Source organism: Aplysia californica, unplaced genomic scaffold (assembly GCF_000002075.1).
Source record: "Aplysia californica isolate F4 #8 unplaced genomic scaffold, AplCal3.0 scaffold00265, whole genome shotgun sequence".
Lineage (NCBI taxonomy): Eukaryota > Metazoa > Mollusca > Gastropoda > Aplysiida > Aplysiidae > Aplysia > Aplysia californica.
The window spans coordinates 619,269-642,307 of NW_004797535.1; the positions used below are offsets into that span (position 1 = coordinate 619,269).

At 36.4% G+C, this 23,039-nt stretch overlaps 1 protein-coding gene across 3 annotated transcripts; it reads left to right on the forward strand.

Moving 5' to 3' along the window:
- The first annotated feature begins 78 nt into the window (after positions 1–78).
- LOC101863751 (spermatogenesis-defective protein 39 homolog) lies at positions 79–22,946 on the forward strand. Of its 3 annotated transcripts, none has more exons than XM_013083975.2 (19): positions 79–504; positions 6,174–6,256; positions 7,145–7,259; positions 9,199–9,336; positions 10,348–10,440; positions 11,194–11,282; positions 11,816–11,884; positions 12,775–12,867; positions 13,415–13,551; positions 14,165–14,192; positions 14,530–14,603; positions 15,182–15,272; positions 17,190–17,324; positions 18,222–18,263; positions 19,285–19,374; positions 20,401–20,487; positions 21,229–21,318; positions 21,991–22,095; positions 22,630–22,946. In XM_013083975.2, exons 2-19 carry the CDS (start codon positions 6,179–6,181, stop codon positions 22,645–22,647), a joined length of 1,572 nt encoding a protein of 523 aa, XP_012939429.2. In that variant the 5' UTR covers positions 79–504; positions 6,174–6,178; the 3' UTR covers positions 22,648–22,946. The 3 variants fall into 3 exon arrangements, with proteins under 3 accessions (XP_012939429.2, XP_005100985.1, XP_035826310.1); XM_005100928.3 differs by having other exon boundaries at positions 80–504; positions 9,148–9,336; XM_035970417.1 differs by lacking the exon at positions 79–504 and having other exon boundaries at positions 6,188–6,256; positions 7,150–7,259; positions 9,148–9,336.
- Positions 22,947–23,039: the final 93 nt, after the last annotated feature.

Below are 23,039 nucleotides of genomic sequence, written 5' to 3' on the forward strand. Positions count from 1 at the left end.
GAAAAAAAACAAGAGTGTTGTCCCCTGATTTCGTGTAAACGACTGTGAATTCCAATATTGTGATGAAAGAGAGTCCCACAAGCAAAAATTATATATTAATAATTTAAGGCTAACCATAATTTAAATCTATACCTCACAAAGTGAACTAGTGGAATGGTGACAGATTCTTTCTTTCTTTTTTTTGCCTTCCGAAAATGAATAATTAAAATGTAGTCGAACTGTTTTGTTTTGTCATTTAAATCGGAAACCCAGTATAGATTGGGATTTTGTCAAATCCATCAAGGGAACGTACTCTGTTCGGATTTCTCAACTAGGCTATAGTATTGTATTGTAGATCAAGCTGAGTAGCCTACTGACTGTATTGTATTGATGTTTTGCTCTGCTGACTGATGCGAAGTGCACTGTGACTGTGACTCAAGTGACTGTAGGCTGCTATAATTATACTACTAACTAGATCTAGGGCTGGGCTGTAGACCAACTGAACCTCTGCCTGACCCTGGAAAGGTAGGCCGATATATCGTCAAGAAGACCTTACTAACTTAGGAGGGCTCCCCTTTTTTGGGCGATTTTATAGTTTCGTTCGCTGAAGTCTAAAGACAAGTCAAGAGTAGTGGGGGTTTCAAGGGGGAAGCCCCCCTGACCTAATAAAAATATGGAGATGGGGTGGGGGGAGGGGGTTCACTGTATTTTATCCTAATAAAAGGCTAATTTGATGTTTTGCAGTTAAATTGCTGCTCTTTGTGTATTTCAATTTGGTCATCAAGACTTATGGATTTTTTCTCTGAATGTAAACAAATGGATCGTCCACTTTAACGAACGGAACTACAAGATCACCCCCCTTTTCAACATGCGATTAAACGTAGAAGGACGCAAACTATTTTTAGCTGTGGCACCCGTCTTGTTTGATGGCAGATCAGGATACCCCTCCGATCACGTGACTACATCTAAGTGACCAACCGCATGGCACCAAAGATGGAAGTGTCTATATATATATATATCAAGCTTAGTCTACCTCTCGCTGTCGGAAGTTCTGATGGCCGAATAGACAGCACGTCTGCGTTTGAAGTCATGTTTAACCTCATTCGCTACGTATTTTTTTCGGCTTGTGGACGAATTTTTTTCGGGATGATGACAAGTGCAAAGTTCACAGGTCTTGGGGGCCATAAATTCAAATAAATATCAACATATTATATACCAACATTTTCAGTATGGTTTGTAGAATACATCTTGTATTGTTTATTTGAGTATTTTTCAACTTTGGTTCCTGTAAGGGGCGATTATGCAACACAATTGTGATTGGCTGCGGATAAAATTTGAAAACAAAAAATTTTAATCTCAGATAAAACTAAAAAAATATGTTTGCACCTAGTCAAATTACACATCAAAATAACCATAATAACTGTATATAGAACAGGAAAAAATTGAAAAATGAGCAGTTGTTTACATACATTCCATAATATTTTTACATTTGGATGATAAGAACCTCCGATATAGAAACAACAAATTTTTAAAAATAATTTTGAAAAAAGGATCCGAAACAGAAAAAAACACTCGTATCTTATATATGGAATTATTCAGAATTGCATTTGGAATAAACCTATACATGTCTGGGGTGGTACTTTTTGAGTAAATTCACCAAAAAGTAGTGATTTTTGGGAGAAAAAAATATTTTGACTATTTAGATCTAGGCCTTGATCTAGCCCTCAAAAATATTGATTTCTCAATTACAGTGCACTGGCAATTTTAGTCCAGTAGTATCAATATTATAAAGAAGAGTCCTACCACTTCTGTAGTGAGCAAAATAATGATACATTTTGTTGTACAAAAGTACTAAGACTGGTGTCTGGGCTATAATTTGGGCTTCGCGATAAAACAATGTCGTATAAACTTCGAAATCGTGTTTCCAAACTGAATCAAAACTTCCGATTTTCGGTGGACACGCTTGACCCGGAAGTCAACTTTATATTATGACCTTTATTTTAACATGGATATGTGGATTGGAATAGAAACCAAGCTAAAATTGAACATCGGTTCTCGAGCCGCCGGGGGCGGCTTAGCGTACTGATGGCACTTTAGCCGCGCCGCCCCCCACGGCTCGGCATAGCGAATGAGTTTTTTAATGAGCGGTTCGATCCGGGTCCCGGACACCTTGCAATTAAACGTAGAACGACGCAAACTATTTTTAGGTAAGACGCCCATCTTGTTTGACGTCAGACCAGGATACCCCTCCGATCACGTGACTAATCTAAGTATAGCCAACCGTATGGCACCAAAGATGGAAGTGTCTATGTATACTAAGCTTATCTACCTCCCGCTTTCGGAACTTCTGTTAGCCGAGTAGACAGTGCATCTGCGTTTGAAATCATGCAACGATTTTATGAGCGGTTCGATCCTGATCCCGGACAATTATTTTTTTATCTTCTCCTCCTCCCGACTGACCAACAGTTTGTCCCATAATAATAATTTGTTGCTTTGTAGTTGGTTTTAAAAAATGTATATTAGTGATGAAGAATGCAGGAGTGGGGGGGGGGTAGATTTAGAGATTAGATCGAGATTCTAGATCTAATCCTCCAGCGTCTTTATGGCAATTTTCGTGCGGTTTATTGTCTTTGCGTTTACCGTGTTTCAATTTCAAACATCAGCATTCTTAATCTTACTGTTCTGAGCATCAACGTTCTAGATCTACATCTGAGTGATCTTCCATCATGTCCAAGTACTAGGTCTAGATCTAGAATGTCTAGATCTAGGAAATCCGAAATGATACTGAAAACACGTCATTCCATGCGGTACCTCCACAGAGTCTGTCAGTATCCCAGGAAGTGATGACATCACATTACTAAAATTAGCACCCAATCAGAAAGATGCGTCTTCTACATTTAACGGCATGTCCCTTTTCAGGCCAACTTAAGAGGTTCCTTCACCCTTTGGTTTACTATTTTAAGGGGTATTTAAACCCTTGTTTTATAAACTTAAAGGGTAAAAGTCAATATCTCATAATTTTAGAGTAAGAATTTTTGCTTGCAAACATTTAACTCACACGCACATTCACACAGACTCGTGCGTGTGTGTGGTGTGTGTGTGGGCGCGCACGTGTGTGTGTGTGAGCGCGTGCATGTGTGTGGTGTTTTGTGTTTTTTTAAATCCTGAAGTATCATGTCAAGGTCTCCTAGTCCAAGTGTTTAACACGCCTCCCCCCCTTGGATAAGTCCCGAAAGACTTGGTGAACAGTGACCTACTCAAAATAGAAGAGGGGAAATGGAAACTGGCTGATTGTACAGAGGTGGTATCATGGCTGTTTCGACTATAATAACATGCATGCTAATTTATAATGGAGGGATGAACATTAAGCCACCTATGATGGAACAAACTGCCAGTCTTCCACGAAGGACAACTCTCAGAACCATTCCAGGTACAAACAGGAGTGCGACAAGGATGCTTGCTCTCACCTTTCCTCTTCATACTGGCAATTGACTGGGTCATGACAGAAGCCACCAGAGGCAAACGTAATGGAATACAATGGATCCCTTGGCAGCAGCTGGACGACTTAGACTTCGCCGATGACCTTGCGCTGCTCTCTCACACACATGCTCAGATGCAAGAAAAGACCAAGGAACTCAACAGGCTATCAAGGAGTGTTGGCCTACGTATACATCCAGGCAAGTCAAAAGTAATGAAGCTAGGAAAAGTTTCAAGCCCTGCTGTAACAGTGGAAGACACTCCCCTGGAAGAAGTGGACTCCTTTACCTACCTTGGAAGTGTCATCGATGGTAAAGGTGGAACCAAGGCAGACGTTAAAGCAAGAACCGCCAAGGCAAGGTCAGCCTTCAAGCAATTATCCAAAGTCTGGAAAGCAAGCAACATCTCGCTGCGCACCAAGATTCGACTCTTGAACTCCAACGTCAAGTCTGTGCTCCTCTACGGCTGCGAAACTTGGAAGACAACGAAAACAGTACTGAATAAAGTCCAGACTTTCATCAACAGATGTATGAGGAGTATTCTAAGAATTAAGTGGCAGGATAGAATAAGAAATGAAGAACTGTGGGAAAGGACATGACAAAAGGATATAGAAGTAGAAATAGGACTAAGAAAGTGGCGATGGATGGGACACACCTTAAGAAAGCCCAGCGGAAACATCACAAGACAGTCACTGCAGTGGAACCCACAAGGAGCACGAGGCAGGGGTAGGCCACGGGAAACATTTGAAATGAAGCTCACTTGGAACGAGCTTGGAAGAATGGCTCAGGACAGAGATAAATGGAAGGAGCCTGTATGTGGCCTATACCCTGCCAAGGGTGAAAGGCATTGATGATGATGAACATTAAGGACTGCCCGAGGCAGGTAAACACCTGTCGGGCCGGTAGAATGGCTGCTTAATCTGCCCGACTGGGCAAGTCATTATTATCACAAGGCAGTCGTTGTTTTTGAGTATTCTCTTAGTGCTGAGAGAGGTGGCATCCGTCAATGACATTGGCAAACCTCCGGCTATTAATCCGCTACAGGACAGCTAAGCCTATTATTATTAATTGTCATTGTGTACCTAATTATAATCACTGCACCAACCGGGACACACTGTCAGCCTGTGCCACGCTTGCTGCGAAGTCGGAAGAGAGAGCGAGAGAGAGAACTGACCAGTTTTAAGACAACACTAGGAGATCAGCAAGAAGCCTACATGGAGCAATCAAGGGAAGGACATTTTGATGGCATTGGACTGAACAACTTCAGTCAGGAGGTTACTGAGCAGTTTCTCAGAAACAAGAACACAGTGTTGGATGCCATGCACAATGATCTTGCTCAACGTTTCAAGTGCCTGGAGTCTGACCAAGTACTAAAGGCTACATCAAAGCTGCTTGACCCAAGAGACTGGCCAGATGAGGCGGTAGAGTCGGCAAACTTTGGAACTGACGACCTGCGTCTTCTGTTTAACCTTTGCAGAGCCCCTCGTGCCTGCAACATCAGGCTGGCATGAACTGAGGAGTGGACTGCCCTCAAAAGACTGATAGAGAGAATGCCAGTGGCCATCCAAAGGACATCAACCATCTGGAGCCAGTTACTTGTAGACCCAAAAAGACAGGAAGACTTCAGAAGCATTCTACTTCTAGTTGAGCTCCTGCTCACACTTCTTTTGTCCACAGCTAGTGTAGAAAGGGTGTTTTTCAGCCATGAAGCGGATCAAATCTGAGTGGAGGGCAAAGCTCAACACAGATGTCCTGTCCATGTTGATGTACATCTTTGGAAGGGCCAAGTGTTATGGACTACAATGCGACACTTGCCTTAGAAAGGTGGTGGCAAAGTGGTGACAGAGTCAGGAGAGTGTAGAACAGACATAAACACATCATGAAGAAAGGGAACATTTTGGAATTTGTGTTTAGCCATCATATTCAGCCATTAAATAATTAAAAAGAAAAGTATAAAAATAAGGCATTCAATGTTAAAACGTTTTATTATTTTGTATCACGTATCAGTGCTGTTTTTTTCTTTCTTGATATATAGACAGTCTAATGGTTTTCATGTTTGAAAACGAGCAAGTTGACTTTTCTACTGGACTAGTAGATATTTGTGTTAGTTGCCCGACAGGGCATGTGGAAAAAAAAAAAAGAAATGTTCACCCCTGTAATGTATGTAACTTTTCAGATGATAGTAGTTGAATGAGTCACTCCAAGAACTGTAAAGTTTTTTCTAAGAATCAATTGCAACAGCTCTTAAGTTACAGTTACAGTAAATAATAGTATAAGAATTTGGTTGTTTGGAACAGTAAGGAAGAAAAATAGGTTGATACCTCGACTAAAGAAGGATGTGAAACAGAAATCGACAATCCAGATTTGCACATTTTATAACGATGTCTTGAATTCAGTGGTTAGGCTATTGGACTCGTGATCGAGCTCAGCTCAGTCCAATCGGAGGTAGACATTAAATTCAGTTGTCACTCCTTTTAAATAATAATCTTGGAGTCTCGCAAGGGACATCAATTAATTTTGCGCATTTATTTTTCACATGATATTTTATTCACATTTGCTGGAATAGGGTAATGAGGTTAGAACATCATGTAGAAATGGTAATTCTTTCTTGGAGGCTCATCAGTAGTTCAATTATGGATCTGTTGTCATCATTTTGGTTAATAATTTAGAGGTAGCTTTGAATGCCAGTTCACTCTTATCGTATTTTCATCTCTACAGTCACTATGGATGATGATGACGGAGCAAGCTTTGAAAATGCAGGAAAGAGAGGAAGGCAGAAAGTCAATATCTTTGATGACAATGTGAGTGTGAGGCTGGGTTTCTGTTCTCTTGCTTTAGTTTCCCTTAGTTATATGTATTCCGTTGATTGATGAGTAACAAAATGAAAACATTATCTATTGAATTCAGTTTGAAAGATCACACCAGTGATTTAAATGGATTTATAGCAAAATACTGGTTTATCAAGAAAAAAAGCTTGCTGCACTATATTATGACAGCTATATGTACTTCTTGTAGTAAGTAATGTTTACGGTTGGCCACACTTTTAGCAAAGATGGCTTTCCAAGCAATTGCAATGTGTTTTAAAGAAATGATAAAAGGTAATGAACCCAGTCATATCTTCTAAAATGTCACAATTATTCATGGTCGTTCAATCGTCTCTTATCAAATGTACTTCGAAATTCAGTAAACTGGCAATGGCATTCTACGATTTTTAGGGGATGGAACAATAAAATAAATAAATTGTGTTCTCTAACTTACGGTTTTATATAAAGAGTGTATGATTGTGAAAATATAATCATGTCATTTCCTGATCTTAAATACTAAAATATACAGTCTAGCACTCACATATAAAAAAAGCACGTACAGAGAATGATTTTCAGATCTCGAATTGTTTTTTATACTGATACATGCGTATTCTTTGTATTTAAAACATGTGCATAGAGAAAATCAGTACATAGCGAAAAGATTTCCAGGTACTATCCATTTCTTTGTACTTTTTTTTTTCAGTCACTAATTTACTTATTACAATTTGCTTTCATCCATAGCATCTGTTGTTCAGGAAATTTTCCTTCATTACTTTTACTTTTTAGTAAAAAGTATGGATGGCATGGTAATATTAATATTGTAATTGTCTACTTTATGAAAAGAATGAGGTTATCACTTTGGTTTATGGGTTTTGAATATTTCAGATTAGTTTGGACGCGGCTCGTACGATCATCAAATCCTCACAAATAGAAGATGAAGATGAGGATGACGAGGAAATTACTTTTGATGGAAAACCTGTGGTCAAGTACACTGCTAAGAGTGAGTAGCTTACTTTGCTTACCCCCTCATTTGTTGATGGCATTGTTCATTTGTATGTTAAATTTACTGTTCATATCTGTCCTTAACAAGAATTATAACAGGTTGAGATTGCTTTCATTTTCTATTGAGTGGATTGGAACCTGAGAATTTGAACATGTCAAGATCTTGGTACAAAATTTAGGTGCCTCTTGGTACAAAGAGAAGATACTCTTTTCATTAGTTTAGATTTTGCAATAAATATAATTTTTTATTTTGTACGTATAGTATATATAACATCAAAGTCTAAGGGGAAAAATGCAACTTTCTTGTAATTGTGAGAAGGTTGTCAGCCTTATTTTCTTTTTCAATCTCAGGAACAATGACGTATTTTCAGCTTTTGTCTTGTTTTTATTTTTAAGGGCAAAGTATGTTTTATATAAGGTCGTTTTTTTCCCCTATCAGTCTGTTTCCCATACCCTTGAAGATTGTAACGCTTTTTGCTGAATATATTATATGCATCCGTTGTTTGTAAGTACTGAAATGAATGGATAGCACGAGGTGCGTTTGTAGTGTGTGTGTGTGTGTGGGGGGGGGGGGGGGGGTTACTCTTTTATATTTCACTTTTCACTCTTGATTTTGAAGACCACCTGTTTTTTTCAGGGGGGGGGGGGGGGTTGTTGGTTTCTTTTTTTATCCAATTTGAAAAACCCACTATTATGTTCATATCTTTGCCCCTTACCTCGCCCTCTCCAATCACCATCAACAATATTTTAATTTCCTCTGACTTCAATGACAAAATGAAGGGAAGGCACTGTTTGTCCTCTCACAAAAAGTTTGTCTCTCTGTTATTTCATTTATCTTTATATATTTATTAATTGATTTCTGTCAAAATTTATACTTCATTATATAGATATGCAATGTCAGGTGTTGATTAAAAAAACAAAGAAGCAAAGAACACAATCTTATCATATTGGGGTTGAATAAAGTAGCATTATAGTCATTGTTATAGTACGCATACTTGACTTGAAATTATTAGTTAAAGATAAGAAAGAATGGGTTGGTTGTTTTTTTTAGATAAGCAACTTATTAAACTTGAGTGAGGCTATCTATTTCCTAATGGGTTTGTAAAAAAAATTAAAGACTATTTTTAAAATCCTGATTAAGTCCATGTAGTGCTGTTAACTTTTATGTTCCAATGCTGCTTTTTACTTTGACGTTTATGTAATAGATTCAGAAATTCTAGCATCCTCAGTCAGTGTTTGTAAGGACAAGGTCAATGAGAAAGTCTGAGTGCAAATTTTAAAAATGAAGTCTGTACCATTATTATTATCATTGACTTAATGGTTGTGGCAATTATCGGGGTTAAATGTAAGATCAGTGTTTTGTCAAAAATGTCAGTGAACTATTTGTGACAGCTGACCATAGTGCTGTGACTATTTTCATGTTCCTTTGATTTCTTTGATGATGCAGTGCACCTCACTTTGATTTCTACTATTTGTATTCATTTTATCATCTCCTTTCGCTCCCTGTATTCACAATTGAATGTGCATGTGGATGCAAGTTCACTGTATACTGTAGTCTTACTTTACTTTATCCGACCTTTTGTACCTCTAGGGCGTTGAGGGGAGAAAGAGCTTCCTGTAGTATATCAAAATTTTGTATCTGCATAAATTATCCTTGAATTTGATCAATCACATGCTGGGACTTCTAGACAGCAGCTGGCAATGCCACATTTTCCCAAACCTAAAATATATAATTTCCCCTTTCATGATCTTGTTGCATACTGTTTGCTTCAATTTAACCCTGGATTCTTATATCCTTTTTTTTTGTGTGCACCTGTTTCTTTCTTTTTTCTTTTATCACTTCCATATTTTTCCCCCTTTGCACCTCCTTGTGATACCACCTCTAGGCAGCAGCAATGCCTCAAAGACTCCTATGCCAGATTTATCCTCCCTGGCAGTGCCGGCTGTATCCTCTACCTCCCGTACCTCATCCAATCCACCCACCACCAGCTCGTCCATGTCCTCCTCATCAAGCTTTGGGGGTGTCAACAGCGCTATGACATTTGGGCACAGCCGCTCTCAGAGTCTGACCCTGGGTAATGCCAGCAGTGTTTCCTTTTCACTCATAAAGTGTCTTATATAATTGTTTTCCCTCATTGATGCCATACTGTGAATTAAGGCGTAAGAGCAGGATATGTATGAAGCTTCTTTGCTTCTTGGTCTGAAAAAAAGAAAGATATAAAAGGTTGCTTTGACAATGTGATGTAATATCTTTTAGGGGCTATGTTAAATTACACTGGATACAAAAGAATACTGCCTATTTACTTACTTGCTGGTAGTAGGATCCCACATAGTCTGCCATCTGTACTGTTTATTAAAATTATGTCAGAGATGTAGTGTTTCTCTGTGAACGTTAAAGGAGCCTGGATTTCAAAATCCATGCTTTGTTTGAAAATCCTGCCATGATTAATGTTATGCTTTTCCCTGGAGACAGAGAAACCAGCATTACTTCCAAGATATTGGAAGTTGTGAATTTAAGATTTTTTACTTACTTTTTTTCTTTCATGCATAGGTTACCACTGGTACAGAGCTGAGACAAGATGAATACTTCGAATTGAATGTCTTGCTATGCCTGAAGTATTTTTTTGTACGAAGAATTTTGTTCACTGTAATGTAAAGACAGAGTCAAGTAAATAAAGATTATTTTATAGTTCATGCTCCAAGGGAAGTGATTATGTGGTGCAGAGCTATGCACAGTAAATACCCTGATAACGTAAACTTCACAGATTCTTCATATTAGGCATATTTCATGGTATGGGAAGTTGCACTACATAGAATATAATATGATACTGGTGAAAAAAACAGGTATTTAAAAAAAATCCATCATGGTAATAGGAATTTCAGGTTAAACAAAATCAACTGCATTACTTTTGTGAACAGAACGGTCTTGGTTATTGGTCAATTTTGAGGTCCTCTCTTGTGCTTTATTGTTCCATGAGGAACATTAGTTGGTGGTTTACTGAATTCAGATTCTTTTATCTGCTCTGTTTTGTTGTTATTGTCTGTTAACATTACAGCATTTTCAAGATTCTGTATAATCCCGACAGGTTCCTCAGTAAATATTGAGCCCAGAGTTATGAAACCTCAATTTGTGCCCTCTCCAATGAGCTCTACGACGAGTTTGGAAGAACTTGATGACTGTAAGTAATCGGGCTCATTTCTGTACTATCATCGTTTCCTTCTTTGCATGCTTTGTCTCTTCTAAAGTTTTAGGAGGATTGTTAAATGTCAATTGACACTAGACAGTGGACTTTTTTTTTTATTGCATCCTTGACCAAGACTCTTTCGCCCTAACCTTAAAAGCAAGGCAATTGTGTTTGTAATAGGGTTTCTCAGTCTGTTGTTTACTTTGTATATGAGACTTGATATTGTGTAAACTGTTATTGGAAAGCAAATTTCTAAAAAGTTCAAATAACATGATCTTTTATTTCCATCTTTCTTCAGATTGAATGATATATGTGGCACCTAGAAAAGTTCAACAATGTTTTTTAGTGTAGCGTTAGTTTGTATCTCAGGTTGCAAAAATTTGTAAATGTTACCCATTTAAAAAAGCATAAAGTCAACCAAAACTGGCTGTTTTAAGGTTTATTTTGGTTAACAACTGTCACATGATAAATGTATTTTTATGGTTTTATTTTTGTCAGCATTGAAGCTTGGCTTCCTAACCTTCTGAAGTGATGTACTTCACAGATTTTGGCTTTAAGATTGTTGATGGAATAAAGAGTAGAAAAATGAGCTCACGTCTGTTTTTAGACCTGGCTATGATGAATGAATAGTACTGGGGAAAAATCATGCCAATTTTGCAGTTTTACCCCAGTTTTTGAAAAAAACATGCTGGTTTTGAAATTTTCCCTTTAATGTCTTGTGATATGAACTCTATTTCTAAAATTCAGTCTCCCATGGATCAAAACGTAAGCAGATGTCTGCCTCAGATATTGACAAAATGCAGCAAGAAATCCAATCATTACGACGATCCCTATTGGTAAGTATTTCATTTATTAATGTTTTATGGTTTACAGAAGAATCCTTTTTTTTTGGTACTTTAGTACTGCCTGTTGTCTTTATGTTTGTTCAAAATATAATATTTTATGATCCTTCATGTTTTTCATTAACACACTTCTTTTCTGATGCTTTGATGTAACTATTTGTACATGTCAAAATGGCAAGATAACAGAGACAAGGATACTACACGTGTTGAAGACAAAATTTGCAAAAAATTGTCATGTTCACAAGTGTTACGTTGGGTTCCTGCTTTTAATTAACTTTCATATGTTGAAAAGATATCGAAGATATCAGAATATTAGTATTCATTTATAAATCGTTATGTGCCTTATATTGAGGTGGTGTCTGAATTTTATCGAAGGAAACAAAGCACTCGATATCTCTTTCATGTGAACTGTTTCAAAGAAATTGTAACCCTTAATGAAAGAGATTCTGTTTGGTGTATTCTTGCTGCATCTGTCATGTATTTTATTTTTCAGATTTTATTATTTTTTTCTTCTCTCTGTTGTATAGGGAGCCAAAAGGGATAGATGGGTCAAGCTCCCTGTGGATGACACTCTAAGGAGGATTATGAAGGGAGAGGTACTAAGATTTGTTGTTTCCTTACAATGATCATTTCTGCTATGCTAAGGGATACGTATGCTGCACCTTAAACACATAATTTTTTTTTGTATACACGTATGCTTATATCAGTTAAGCAGCCTTGTTCCTGCAGAATCAATTCAAACCTAGTTTGCGATCAATAGTCATGACTTTGCAAAAATTAAAGTCGAACTCTCATTTTCTCTTTTTTGAATGTTGATGCTCTCCTTCTGGATTCCATCATGGGGTTTTTCCATTGTTTAAGTATCTTCTGTACAGAGTGTTTAAACTGGCCTGTAGTTTTGTTTAAGATAAACTAACACCTGAAAGGATAGGTTGTTGTGCTTTTGGATGAATGGCAAGATGTCATGACAGATACATTTTGATTCGTGTGTCAAGTCATTCATTTGAACAGTCTTGCACCCTGATATTTTATGATAATGTTTTGAGTACCCTTCCTCTGTGCCAGACTGAGTGGGAAAGAACATTCCTCTTAGTGAGTCTGTATGAGTTGAGATTGTAGTACAGGTTGATGCATGGTAGTACTTTTTTTTACAACAGTAAACATGTATGATAAAATAATATGATTATTGGTAGCTGTACTCCACTCCTGTGGACCTGCAGTAAAACCTTGCTTGTAGGTTCTTCAAGTGGGGCGTACACAAAACCACTAAATACATTTTCGAAAACCACAATTCCCCAGTGTAGCTTTTCTTTAATACCATAGCACCAGCTTATTATGGCTGTGACAAACACATTTCTGGTTCAAAGAAAGTACATTGTACCGAAGTTTTAGTATGTCTGTCACTATTTAATTATGTTTTCATGACCTTTAAACCAAAGGCCTTGGAACAAGTACCGCTTTTGAACCTTATTTATTTTGTGCACAGGGCTATTCTCTGGAGTTGTATCGATCTTTGGAAGACAAACTGGAGCTACTGGATAAGGCTGTCAGGTTGCATGATGGGAATGCAATCACAGCAGTAAGTCTTGTTCTCTCTTTTCCTCAGATTTTTCATCAATGTATTTGATCAGTAACATAATATTTTAAAATCAAATAAAGTGCCACAACATCACACTACCAGAGTCAAAGTTAAAGTGCAAACAATCAAATAAGAAATGTGTGATGATGATGTGATGTCATCTTTGGTTAGGAGACCCAGTTTTTCATATTTGTCATGACCATGAATGCCTCTTTTGAGTACAAAAAAGACTTCCACTGCAATCAGCATGATACCAAACTGAGTTGGAAGTACTATCTATATTTTATTATTCAAAGTATCGAGACTTCTGGGAGATTTTAAGTTGACCCAGTGTTTACTACATTGATTATTGATGATGTTGATGTTACGGGTATGTCATTTTGATAATATTTTTGCTTGTCATATAAATATGTTTAATTTTCATGACATTGTTATGCTCAGTTTGTGCTTGTTTGAAAAAGATTTAAGTATGAATTAAAATTTACTTTGTGTGTTTGCTGTTAGATCAGTTATCTCATTTCACTGTTGTCTGTTTTCATGCCCGCAGGCAGTGCTGTTCTTACAAAGCACTGTGACAAAGACAATATTCAACAGAGAACTCTTGTGCAGGCCTCAGGCAGCAGACCATTACCTCAGTTACCTGAAAGCTCACTTTGATTTTGCAGAATACATCAACGTTTTAGTGTAAGTTCATGACCTGGAAAATAATATGAACGTTCTGCTTTCATAAAAATAATGAAGATGTTATCAAGACTTTCTATTTTCTCAGCCGCTTACTTCTATGAACTTTTGTTTTTATCTATCGAAAATGTTCGTATGGTGTACAATATTACATCAGTATCTTGTCAGTCTTTTTATGTCAAGGTTTGGAGTGACAAGTCGGCTCTCTGTTTATTTGTAAGACTACAAGAGAAGCACATTAAGACTGCAATGGTCATTTAGTCTTGGGAAAAGGCAAGACAAGCAGAAACAAAAGAGGGATAGCTTAGAAGTTGACCCACCTTTGGCATTCCCCAACCAACCACAATATTTCAATAATTACTACATTAATGTCGCTTAAGACTCTTATAAAAAAAGATAAATGAATGCCGAGTCCCTTCCAAACTCCTCTATGATTTTTTAAAGTGAATTTTGGACTATAACATAAAACACTGCAGCAATGGTCTTGTTGGAAGATACACTTAGTGAAATTTCTTTTTGAGTTGTTATACAAAAGAGAGACAGAAAGAGAAAGCATTGTTGTCAATGCAAAACATGTCCACTGGTTTCTTATTTCGTTACTTATGTTCCTTTTCAGAATGTTAGGACGCACTGAAGAAGCTGCTGTGAGTATTGTTGTGGCTGTTTGACTAATATGCATGTGTATTCATATAAGCTGCATTGCTTAAGAAGTATTAATATCTCAGTTCGTGTGTCATGTGACTGAAAACTCAATATTAGTAAAGAGTTTTCGTAAAATACGCTTAATGATTATTTGTGCATTTGCAGTGAGAGTATATCTACGGAAGGGTTGATTTCATGCTGTCAAATAAATTATTTTGTTGAAGTGTACGGACAACCAGGTTCTTTAGTCATCCCCATTTTCCGATGCTGTGTAGCTATTTGTTTTCAAGACTTGCTGATTTCTAGATTCTTGTTTGATAGTGTTGTTGATTATTTCAGGCCTTCAAGTTCAAGTTGGCTTTACCTACAACAGATGTGGGATTGAAAATTTCCAAACTGAAAGACAGTTTAAGGTATGTGTATGAATTATTTGTTGTCTTCAGTGCCATGATTATAAAGCAAAAAAAAATACTTATATTATACAAATATATCTATATGACTTTTAAAATCTGAAACATACCAACATGTATTATTGCCAGCTTTATTTTTCTCTTCATGTTGAAATTTTTATATCAAAGTAATTCTAAATTTTGTGTATATCTACTTGTGTTTTTACCATTCCTGTACAGCCCCAGAACATTTCCCACACGTAAAATAGTGCATTGTCTTCTGGTCCGTTTCAGAATATAAGATGCTCCTCCCTCTCCCCTCTACTTATTATTTTACGTTTAGATTTGAGAGGGGAGGGGGTGGAGTCATCTGGTCAGGATAAATACAATTACATTTTTGTATTTGATCATTTTCACATGAAATGACAACTGATTTCACGTTTTGCTTCTCTTTTTTTTTTGGTCCTTATATTTTGAAAGGGTTTATATTATGCGAGCTGGTTTAATCTTTTGATCAAATTTTTAAAGCCCATTAATGTATATTATAAGTGAACTAGAATTTCAGCTTGTGATCTAATATCTTGATGTGATGTCTCCTGCAGAAGTCACTTCTCTGCTGACCCGCACCTTTCTCAAGAATCTTCTTTTGTACAAGAATATATAGACCTTCTTGAACGGCAAAGACCAGTGGATGTAAGGACTTTTCCTTCTCTTTTATATGAAAACATTTATGAGATATCAGAGGCATAGTCAACCAGTTATATTGTTGAAAAAAATGTTTTCATATTTTCAAGACATCCCTATGAGTTTGAGTGAAATTTAGTTTTTGGGTTTTTATTTGGTTAAGATGCCATTTCCTGAGGATGGAAGTTTTTGATGTTGTAACCTGTGAATTATTTTGGGATTTGTTTATTGAGTGTTCATACTTTAGGCATTCGTACAACCCTCTAAAGCATCCTTACTACCTATTATTGAATAGTCATTATAGATTGGAAAAGTTTACTATTGGTGGTATAAGTCTCTTCACATGCTTCATCAAGTGGGAGCCACGCTTATTAAAAAAGTGGTTTTTTATTCATTGCGGAAGCAGCACATGAGAATGCCCTGCTTAACTAATATTCCAGAATAATTTGTAAAATGGTTTTAAAATTCTATTCTTAACTCATTCGCTACACCGAGCCGTGGGGGGGCGGCGCGGCTAAAGTGCCGTCAGTATCCTAAGCCGCCCTAGGCGGCTCGAGAACCGACGTTCAATTTTAGCTTGGTTTCTATTCCAATCCACATATCCATGTTAAAATAAAGGTCATAATATAAAGTTGACTTCCGGGTCAAGCGTTTCCACCGAAAATCGGAAGTTTTGATTCAATTTTGAAACACGATTTCGAAGTTTATGCGACACTGTTTTATCGCGAAGCCAAAATTATAGCCAGACACCAGTCTTAGTACTTTTACACAACAAAATGTATCATTATTTTGCTCACTAAAGAAGTGTAGATCTCTTCTTTATAATATTGATACTACTGGTCTCAAATTGCCAGTGCACTGTAATTGAGAAATCAATATTTTTGAGTGCTAGATCTAGGCCTGGACCTAAATAGTTAAAATATTTTTTTTCTCCCCAAAATCACAACTTTTTGGTGAATTTACTCAAAAAGTACCACCCAAGACATGTATAGGTTTATTCCAAATACAATTCTGAATAATTCCATATAAGATACGAGTGTTTTTTCTGTTTCGGATCCTTTTTTCAAAATTATTTTTTTTTAATTTTATTCTATATCGGAGGTTATGATCCAAATGTACAAATATTATGGAATGTATGTAAATAACTGCTCATTGTTCAATATTTTCCTGTTCTATATACAGCTATGGTTATTTTGATGTATAATTTGACTAGATCTAGGTGCAAACATTTTTTTTTTGTTTCATCTGAGATTATAAATTTTTTGTTTTCAAATTTTATCCGCAGCCAATCACAATTGTGTTGCATAATCACCTCTTACAGGAACCAAAGTTTAAAAATACTCAAATAAATAATACAGATGTATTCTACAAACCATACTGAAAATGTTGGTATATAATATGTTGATATTTATTTGAATTTATGGCCCCCAAGACCTGTGAACTTTGCACTAGTCATCATCTCATTTCGCCCTCCCGAAAAAAATTAGTCCACAAGCCGAAAATAATACGTAGGGAATGAGTTAAGGCTGTTTCTACTGAATTTCTGATTTGGAAATTTTGAAAATTGTATTTGTATGACAGGAGTGTATTCAATTTGTTGCTTTGTTTAGTTATTTGAATTTTTGTCTTTTGTTGAAAACACTTTAAAAATGAGATTTTACACAATCAGTACAGTGACTTTATATTGTGTTTAGGATAGAAGCTTTTAATGCTTATTTTGTCTGTAGAATGTTAGGTCTGTGTTCAGTATTGAAGTTCAATATTCTGAATCATATTTAGTAATTGTGATGGTCACAAGTGAGAAAAGTATTTGTAAATATTGCTGTTTGTATATCATACTTTTTTTGCTCTTTCAAACTGAGCACAGCTTGTTTTGTTTTTTAAAAATCATTTTGATAGATGTGCAGATTGATTTTGTTTTTGTAGGAATCGGATGCAAATCTAGAAGCCACTGGGCGCTCACAGATGTTCAGAGACATTCCTCGCAAGGTGTCCCTCATTGGCATGCCTGTTGTGACAACATTGTACTATTGCTGTCTATATCACTATGACTTGTCTGAGGTAAGGCTGGGGGTGACGTGGACTGCCCCATACTTTGTTTCTTTCCTACCACTTTCATAGGTGAAGAGAAATGATAGGGCCCCTGGTCTGGGAAGAATCCTCGTTTTATCTGCTTTGTCAAAACAGACTATGTAAGACCAGCACTTAATTTTTTATGTATATTTTGAATTTAACTTTCTGACATAGTTTTGTCTTTATATATTTTTTAGTTCAACTAAAGTTGTTCAGTTATCTCTGTCCCTTGTCTGTATGTATTTCCATGTAGCTCTTGAGAATTTCTGTCTAATCCTTTATGTAGGCCCATGTTCAAAATCTTGGGCCATCATATAGATTGACATAGCATCAGCAATGTTTTTTTCTTGTTTGTGTTTCAGTTCGTTTAAGCCTTATTGGTGTGTGTCTAGTTGAAAACAAAAAGATACATTATTTTTTATGCCTCTTCTTTAAATTGTGATCTTTATGAATTTTGACTGGGATTTTAAAATTAATTACACAAATTATTGCATTTGTGTCATCCATAGTTGGGTTTTATGGGGGTTTTTCCCTGTGTTTTTATTTAGATCTTGCCTTACTCACTGTCTGTTACTGCTCTTTATCGAAATGAAGACCAACTCATTTCCATGACAGCCATTTACATGTGTATTTAAGGATTTAATGTATACCTTTTTAACCAAAAAGATTTGTGACTGTAGAACTCCAGTACATATTAAATGATGTGTTTAATATGCAGCCATGAAAGAAAAGTTTTGTGACATTCGGCTAAAGTGTAAAACTGGAGTATCATATTTCAACCAAAATCTATATCAAACATGATAATATAGCTGGAAAGAGTACAATAAGAGTATCTCCTAAGGACAGAACAAGGAAATGTTCAAAGCTTAACTGTTCATGTTTCAGAACTCTCTGGGCAGTCCTGCAGCTATAAAGAAGAGACATCAGGTAATACTTCAGAAGGATTATTTCCAGAAAATTTGATATTTAACTCTTTTTGTCCAGGCTACGAGTATTCTCGTAACAAGGACTAGGCCGGGCTACGAGGAAACTCGGAATATCTATACGGTCACATCAAGCAGCTAATTACCAAAATACACAAATATGGCGATGCTAGCTCTGTCTGAATATTTCACTTTTCCAATCCAATGACAAGCGGTTTCTTTGTTTTTGATGAGTGCAGAAGCTTTAAAAATGTCTCAAAAACGCTTGTTCATGACCGACTAAGCATTTAGAGAAGTGGCGCTGGGTTGTTAGGGGGAATTAGACTAATTTGATGAAAGTGACTCTGAATCAAGTTTCGTAAATTCGGTTGTGGATGACAACGAACAGGAATTATACTAATCTAATTGTGATTCAGATCATGGTGAAGGGACTGGTACTGGAATTCGTGCTGTACCAATGGGTAGGGATAGATCTATAAATCCAAGGAGACGTCGTGGGCGTGGCAATCAGGGTCAAGTTGGGAGGGTCGAATACACCTCAAAATCTACATGGTGCAATTAATGTAAACGCTAACCACTTACATTTTCAGATACTACCTTCAATTTCTAACATAACTGCTAAATTTCCTTAAATCTAAGAGTAAATGTAAGAAATACAGCACTTTGAAATATACACACTGAATTCCAACTCATATGGTGCGGCGGCCCCGGACGGGTACAGAGTCGGTTGGGGTACGGTCAGGATTAATAGATTTAAAGAATTTGAAATGAGTGTACCTGAGCATGACATGTTTTTGATTTAATGATTTCTTTATGTCATTCTATTTTTTAAAATTCTAATTTATTTTGTTTATTTAGATTAATTAAAAATTTGCAGCTGACCTCTTGAAAGTTGTTTTAGGAATGCTGTAATCGTATTGAAGAGTCAGAACTGGATTTTTATTTATCCCTTAAAGTGAATGAGTATCACAGATTTATTGAGAAATTCTACAAAATCGCTTTACACTGTTTTGCTGTCTGTGTAGATTTCAGATAAGCAATACCTCTGGACTGCAATATCGGCAAGGGCTAAAGTCAGACATTGGAAAGACATTGAGATAATGTTGACCACTAAGGCAAGTGAAAGACATGCATTTTGTTTTAAGTGTTAAAACTTTATTAGTTGTTTTATTCATTTATTTGTTTATTGCGTTGTTTGTTAGTTGTTTTTTTTGGGGGGGTAGGGGTTTGGGGGTGGCTAATTCTTCGTACATTTATAACCAGTGTTGGGATCATTTCAAAGATGTATCTCTAGACTTCTGTCAGGATGACAAGTTGAGGAAGAGTGTTTCGGGGACAGATAAGGAAAATATTTTAGACTTAAATTGAAATCAATGCTTAAAATTTTATGTGACGATTAGTACCAGCTGCACTACAGTAGCCACTTTCTGTATTTATAGAAGGTGAGTTTTCGATAGTCTGCAAATTTGTGTGATGTTTTCAGTGGTTATGAAGCAAGTCTTTATGCTGTATTGAGTGTGTACGCTTATGTCTGGGTGTGTGTTTGCATGTGGTTTCTATCACCCATACTTATGTGTATGAAGTTATTCAGTATGTATTGTCCATTAATTTCTCAAGCTTGATATTGTGAAGCCTATCAAATCTCTTAAATTTCAATAAGTTTGGTCGTTGCTGAAATAGAAATTATAGGTGAGGAGGAATGCTATAGGAAAGATCTAGGTACAAATTTTATTTAGTAGTAATTTCTGATGTTCATAAGGGCTCATAGAATGTGTGGAATGGCTTAGTTGATAACTAGAGCCTCATTTTCAAGGCACTTTGCTTGTAGGAAAAAAGACAACAGAGTTTTAAAGTACAGTTACAAATTTGGTCCTTGTAAAAGCATCTCCAAAAAAATGTTTGCGAATTGTGCTACAAATTCACTCTCATGCTGTCCTTTCTAATTTTCTGCTTTATTTGATATATATTTATGCTATATATCTCTCGTTTGGGAGATTTCTTAAATAGATTGCAGCCTTTCATATAATATTCATATCACATAGTGTGTATCGGCCGATTCGGCGTGATCAAAGCAACCCTCCTTTTACGTGACCATACGTAGGCACAAGTATGGTATATAATATATTTTTTTTATTTTTCAGGGCTGGTTTGGTGGCACTAAGATGAAAAGTGTTATAGGTTTTGACAAAATTGTTAACATTTTGCACCGAAACTCTGCACCCCCTGAGGTAAATCTTAAGTATTTCTTGTCAAAACATAACATATTTCACACAATATTTGTGTGCTTCGTAGTAAAATCAGGCACTCATCAAATTATTGAAATTGAAGAAACCGTAAATTTTCCGCACATTTCCTTTCTTGTTTTTTTTTTTGTGGGTTTTTTTGGATGGGGCTCAACACCTTTTATGTCCATTTTAAAGGATATTCTGTATGGCTTTTACTGAAAAACAAAATGTCAAAGAAAAGGCAGGAAAAATGTAGATTTGTAGTTTCGAAGGATACTCAAGCTTAGAAAGTCATCAAACTTTGTTGGCAATTTTCTGGCTAGTTTTACCTCTAACACCAAGTTGTCCCCACCTCCTTCAGTCTCAAATATCTCAACGTCTTTTAAGATGGATGGTTTTTATTTTTTTATCAAAAGCAAGACAAATGAACAAGCTTCAAGACGAGCACCCGATTCCATTGCGTCGCATTACATTTATATTATTCTTTTTAGTGAAAACGGTTTAATGAATAAATTTTACGTTTTTTTTTGTTTTTTTAAGATTCGCAATATTTTTTTCTTTTAACAATTATGTTAGTCTACACTTTTTGTTTGCATATAAATTTGTTTATATATTGTCTAAGTTTGTTTTTTTTTAGATAATTTTATTGTTTGTTTTTTTTAAATTATTATTACTGTTGATGTTATGCTTGTTGGTTTTTGTGTATAAATTGTCATTGTTGAATATTTTACTTTTCACTTTCAGATATTAGAAAAGTACTTAAGTCTTATTGATGATGTGGAAACCCGGATAGAGTTGGCCAAAAAGGTGTCTTGCCATAAAGCAATCATGGATGTGAGTAGTTATTTTTCAATGTTAATGTGCAGTTTAAATGTTGTCTGTTCATGTTCATCTTTTTAAGAACAGATAGGGTTGTATGAAAAAAGTGGGGAGTTCTGCTGATAGTGGTTTATGGAATCTTATTCGCAAATTTTTTATATGAAAATATGTTGCAAAGGTTTTCTCGTGAAATGCAACTTGTTTCTGGACTTTTGTCCGACATATTCTGGGAGAAAGGATGATAGGTACCAAAGAATGAAGTGAGTTTCTTGTGATTTGTTTAAGCTAGTTTTATAAGCTATCCATAAATATTTCATGGATTTCCTTTGTTTTGCTTTTGTCTTTATCAAAATGTTTATTTGTAGTGCTCCTTTTAAAGAAAAATGTTTAAATAGATGTGTGCTTTAAGTTAAGCACTTTTATTTGTTTTTAAAATACTTTCTGAAATATTTGGAAATTATTCCTTTGTCTTTTATGTAAAATGTTAAAAAATAGAAAGAACACAGATCAGTTTTAATTGAGCTGTGTTGCTCTAAGTGAGAATTAAAAAGCATTGCAATTTGTTCATTATGTATGACTTTTGAATTGAAATGATATTATTTATCATTTATTTTGTTTATTTGATATCCTCAAGAATTTATGTTAATACCTCTTTTTGTGTTTTGTGTCTGTTTTTATGTCATCTAGACTTACGTTGCAACAAAAAATCGCCCAGAATTGGAGGCATACGCTACAAAATTCGACAGATACTCCAAGGAGGGTCTTTATGCTCATGACATCTTGAATAGCTCAGTGAGTACAAGATAGAGTTTGTCAAAGGCACTGAGTTTATTTCTCAGCCTCTCCGTGTCTTTTGTTTCCTCCATATATGCGTGGTGGTCATTTGTCTGTCTCTGTCTATCTTTCTCTCAGCCTGTATAACCCCCCCCCCCTTTCCTCTCTGCATGGGTGGTTAGAGGGTGCTTGCTGCTGGTACGTCTTACTTCTTTTCTTTCCGTCTGTTGTTTCTATCTGTCTAGCTCCTTCCCTGCACTATGTGACCATTATTGTGTTGATGTGCTTCGCTTCATTTCAAACAAAGGAAACAAACCTTTTTTCTCTCTTTCTTTCTCTCTCCCTCTCCCTCTCCCTCTCCCCCTCTCCCTCTCCCTCTCTCTCTCTCTCCCTCTCTCTCTCTCTCTCTCTCTCTCTCTCTCTCTCTCTCTCTCTCTCTCTCTCTCTCTCTCTCTCTCTCTCTCTCTCTCTCTCTCTATCTCTCTCTCACACTGTCCCAAAAGCATATTAAGTCACCTTGACAGAACATTTTTTGTTCCATTCTCTATCCAGACCATTCGATGGAAATGAGGGATGATGCAGACTGCCTACCAGCGAGCCTTCATTTTCCCCAATAGAGAATCCTGTGCAGTGTCTTTCAGTGATACAAGTCATCTCCAGGGTTTTTTTCCCTTCTCTCATCAACGCCATCTAGAAGACAATGCATGGGTTTTATTCTCCGTATTTGTACTGGACCCCACTGAAATTACACACTGCTGTTTGGGAGTGCTGCTAAAACTCCTGAAATGCTCCACTTGAATACTGTTTTTTTTTTTTATAAAGTGTTTTACGGCGCTCGCAACTGCATAAGGTCATATGAGCGCGCGGGACACACCTAATATTTTCAGTTGGTAGGAAATTTTGAATTTTTGCCCGGGTGCCGGCCGAAGCCTACTCTTATCGATTTTAGACAACCAAGGGAT

Bases quoted from the DNA above. Each gene is read 5' to 3' on its own strand.
- LOC101863751 (XM_005100928.3), top strand. From the start codon at position 6,179: ATGGATGATGATGACGGAGCAAGCTTTGAAAATGCAGGAAAGAGAGGA. The intron at 6,257-7,144 runs GTGAGTGTGAGG...TGAATATTTCAG, and splicing joins TCAATATCTTTGATGACAAT to ATTAGTTTGGACGCGGCTCG. The intron at 7,260-9,147 runs GTGAGTAGCTTA...TACCACCTCTAG, and splicing joins GGTCAAGTACACTGCTAAGA to GCAGCAGCAATGCCTCAAAG.